Raw genomic sequence first — 4,449 nt, 5'->3', positions numbered from 1 at the left:
GAATGAAGTGATTATTTATCATGATTGAAAGAGAGTATTCTGTGTTGAATTGTAAATAACATAGACTTTGTAATTCACAGTGATTTCTTGAAGAGTTTGTGAATCTTCAATAGAAGTAAAAGAAGTGAATTCAGAAGATATAATAATAATTTAAGAAAGATAATAATTTATTTTCAATAACTGATCACTGATGTGTGTAAGAAGAATTAATATAAGAGAAAATAATCTTGTTTCTTAGCTTAGTTATAATTTTAGTACTAACTCAGATTGAATATCATTGATGTATAAAAGTAAATAAATAATCTTGATTAATCTCTGTCATATTTCTTGAAATATATTAATATTGTGAAAGAGAGTGTTACTAAATTACATTACTAGATGATATCATTAAAAATATATTAATATTGTGAATATCAATGTTGAAAAAATGTTGATACTTATACATTATAGTGATTTGTGAATCATGATAGTTAAATATATATATATATATATATATTGTTCTTGACTTGATTACAACTTGTACAATAATTTTTAAAAACTCAAAATTAATTTCAATTATTAATAATTATGAACTTACAACTAAACTAACTAATATAAAAAGAAAAAAACTTTTTCTACTCATTATCTTTCTTCTCTTTCTCATTCTTCTTATCATTCTTCATAATTCACTTCTCATTCTTCTTCTTCTTCTTCTTCTTCTTATCTGAGATGATAATCACCTCAAAATCTCTCTCTGCTGCCTTCTCAGAGAAGGGTTCTCACTGCTCCTCTTCAGCCAGGTCAATCTGTGCCTCAAAATCCTGCATTTCCTGATCTGCTGTCTTGAATTCCACCTCAGTGATAAGCAGATTAGCATGCTCAGAGAGCAGGGCTGCCTTCTCAATGTCCTGAATCATAGAGTGCATTTGAGACCTGAATAAGATCTCAATTCTCTCCTTCTCTGCCAGCTTCTGCTAATCAATTAGAGAACAGAAGTATTATCAAAAATTGTTATCTCTCAATAAATAAAAAACTTATCAGTTTTAACTTCTTTGTCTTCTGCTTTAATACCCTCTCAATCTTCTTCTATCACTGCTTATTTATAGTAATACTCTTCTTCTCTCTCTCTCTCTTCATCTTGATCTCAAATCATTCTCAGAACTTTTTCTGATCTCATCACTACTGCATGAGACTCTTCACTGTCTTCTTCTTCAATCTCTCACAGGTGACATCATCTGCATTATTTCTATACTTAGTTCAGTCTAAATCTATCAGAAGTGTTACTTAAAATCATTATCATTCTGCTTTCTTACAGTCTCTTCAAGGCATCATAACATGTCTTACAATCTATCTTCTCTTGCTTAAACATCTTCTTCTTCTCTTTCTTCAATCTGTGATGGTGCTCACGCGCCTTGATAGTCTGCAGAACCGCAGAATATTTGAAGAGAGATGACATAATTGATTTTAATGAGTGTTGAAGAAGAGTGAAGGCAGAAGAGACAGTCAGAAATGATATGATAATAATGATAATAATGATGATGATGATGATAATGATGATGATAATAATAATGATGATAGTAATAGTGATAATGATGATGATGATAATAATAATGATGATGATGATGATGATGATAATGATGATGAAAGAGAGAGTGTATTGAAATATATTACTGACTTATCAAATATAAAGAGACTTAAAGAAAATATTAACAGCTTTCAGTGATGTACAGAAACAGCTACAGTGTTGTATAGCAACATCATCTTCATTCAATGCATGCACTGTTGATATTCTTTGTATACAGTTATCATATAATCTATATCAGAGATACATGCAGAAAACAGATCTTTATTACTAGAGTAAATGATTGCAGCAATTCTCTGTTTTCATATTATAAAGATAAGTTATTCTCATTTCTTTCTTCTCTCTTTTCTCTCCTTCAATTAACCACTAATTCCAAGCTGATATGAAAACTATTAAAACACTCTCAGAAACCCTCAAATTGAAGAGTATAGATTAATCAAATTTCAAATGCAGAAGAAATCAAATTATCTTCTACAGATTTAATTATTCACTCTCTCTCAAATAAAACAGCAGTCATGTTCCTCTCTCTCTCTCAATCAAATGAACCATAGCCTGTGAAAAGTGAGTATCACATCAGATCATAATAATCAACACAGCCCCAGCACACAGGGCTGCATATGCGCAGTGTGTACTGAACTGAGAGACTGTGTGAATTGCAAATCAGCAGCAGCATCTCAGAGAGAGTCATGCAGTGTGAAAAAGCTGCAACTCTCAGTCATGTGCACAGAGAATGAATTGCTGCAGTAAGTGCATGTGCATTGAAGTAACACTTTTTAATAATACTCAGTCTCTGATATGATGAAAATAGAGTCTCTTCATGAGATCTGTTTCTATCAGAAGTCAGGGAATCTTATATTTCTCAAGATCATCTTCACACGCCTTGTTCATGAAATTGATAAGAAGAATCATTGATTTCAGTATTCTGTTCTTGATATCATTCAAATAGCAGCAGAGTTCACCCTCACCACACTTTTTAAGTGTATATTTTCTAATTATTCACATTTATATAGATATATACTGATTATTTATTAGATGATGTTAAGACAATGACTCATCACAGCTGTGTTACTCTCACTGTAAGAGATACATGATTAATGATGAACATTGTGAAGACTCTGAAGAGTGAGTATTTTGAAGATGCTGCAGCTCTGTGATCTTGATTTTTTTTTATTTTTATTTTTTATTTTTTTCTTTTTCTTTTCTTTTTTTTTTTTTTAATTTTTCTTTCTCTTTCTGTCTTTTTCTTTCTCTTCTTTTTTTCTTTCTCTTTTTTTTTTTTTTGTTGTGATTTTTTCTTGTTGTTTTGTTTTTTGTTTTTTTATTATTTTTTGTATTTTACATTTTTTTTTTTTTAATTAAAATGATATTGATTATGATCTGTGTTCAGAAAAGTAACAATATTTGATAACACTCTCTATTGAATTTTCAACAAATGAGCACTATGTTATGATATTATGTAAGTGAGAAATGATTTCATAGTCTCATTTAATGCCATTTTCAATAATGAGATCAGAATGAAAATGTGACTAAGAATTCAAACATATTCTTTATCTGAGACTAGATTTTTATTTGAAAAGTGAATCTGAGACCTTTAATATTTGAAATAATGAGATTTGAGATCAATGTGATGAACACAAATCATGATCAGAAGTAATGCTTTTAGACAATGTGACAACTGTAAAGTTTGGTCCTGGTCCCAGACACGGTCACACGGTCAGTCTAGTTCTGGATTGAGACTTTGAGAATAAGTCTTCTATTTCTGAAGATTTGAAAGTTTTTCTTCTTTTGCATTTTTTTCTTCACTTTTCTATCAATAGAAGTATGAGCATTATTCTTCTCAGTTTTCTCAGGATTTTGAGCATGTTTTGAGATAGTAGGTTTAGAGACAGCAGATTCAGCTGCTTGAGTATATGTTTTCTTCTGATTCAAAGAAGAAGAAGTAGAAAAGAAGGAACAAGAGTAAGATAAGAAGTCAGTGATTGTACTGAAAATTTTCAATGTTTTTTAAACTGTGTTTGAAATTCTGAGTTTGAACTTGATCATCTCCTGTAGTTGTCTATTCTGAGCATGAAGAATTAACAGAACTTCTTCATTTATCTCACTCAGACACTGCTTTTCAAGAATCTTGCTTGCTTTTTCAAGTTTCTGTATTTCAAGAACTTGTTGTTTCTCTATTTCTTCTTTCTTTCTTCTCTTCAGAATTTCAATCTCAGGAATATCATTTGAGAAAGCATCTTTTTTCACATTAACTGAGTGTATTTTTGAACACATTTTTCTCACTCAATGAAAAGTTGATCAGACTGTTTCAATTGAGATATGTATTAAACTCTTTTGAAAAGTTGATCAGACTTTTTCAATTAAGAGGTTTCTAAGTCTGTTTTCAATTGAAAGTTGATTAGACTGTTTCAAAAGAAGAATAAAAGACTTTTATGTATAAAACACCTGATTTTTTCACACTAGTTCAGTAACTAGGTTAGATTTTTGAAGAGAATCTAATAAACTAAAATTGATTTTTAAGATAAATTAATAAAATCTTTACAATCTCTTTCTTGAGATACAGTGAGGAAAGATATAATATCAATTAATAATAAATCAGATAATATGACAGTTTTTAAGAGAAAAACTGACAAAAAATAAATCAATTTTTTGCAGAAAAATTAATTAAAATCATTCAATTTTATTCTAAATCATTCAATTCTCCTCACACAACAAGTGTACAACTCAAATCAGTTAATAAAGAGTATAAAAAAGAATTAAGTATTAATGAAAGCTCTTCAGTCACTGAAAAAGTAATTCTTACTTAAAAGAATATGAAATTATAATAGAAAACAGCTCTGTTTTTAATTCTTTATAAGAATATTGTATAAAACTCAGAGAAAAACATCTTA

The 4,449-nt window shown here is 29.3% G+C and overlaps 1 protein-coding gene across 1 annotated transcript; it reads right to left on the bottom strand.

The window, feature by feature from the left end:
- Positions 1-758: 758 nt before the first annotated feature.
- On the bottom strand, positions 759-1,435 carry BDCG_04268 (uncharacterized protein; the record flags this gene model as incomplete). Its single annotated transcript, XM_045419927.1, has 3 exons — positions 759-950; positions 1,180-1,214; positions 1,324-1,435. The coding sequence occupies 3 exons, from the start codon at positions 1,433-1,435 to the stop codon at positions 759-761; spliced, it is 339 nt and encodes a 112-aa protein (XP_045276128.1).
- Positions 1,436-4,449: the final 3,014 nt, after the last annotated feature.

This window comes from Blastomyces dermatitidis, assembly GCF_000003525.1.
Source record: "Blastomyces dermatitidis ER-3 genomic scaffold supercont1.4, whole genome shotgun sequence".
NCBI lineage: Eukaryota > Fungi > Ascomycota > Eurotiomycetes > Onygenales > Ajellomycetaceae > Blastomyces > Blastomyces dermatitidis.
This window is presented reverse-complemented; position numbering and strand designations above follow the sequence as displayed.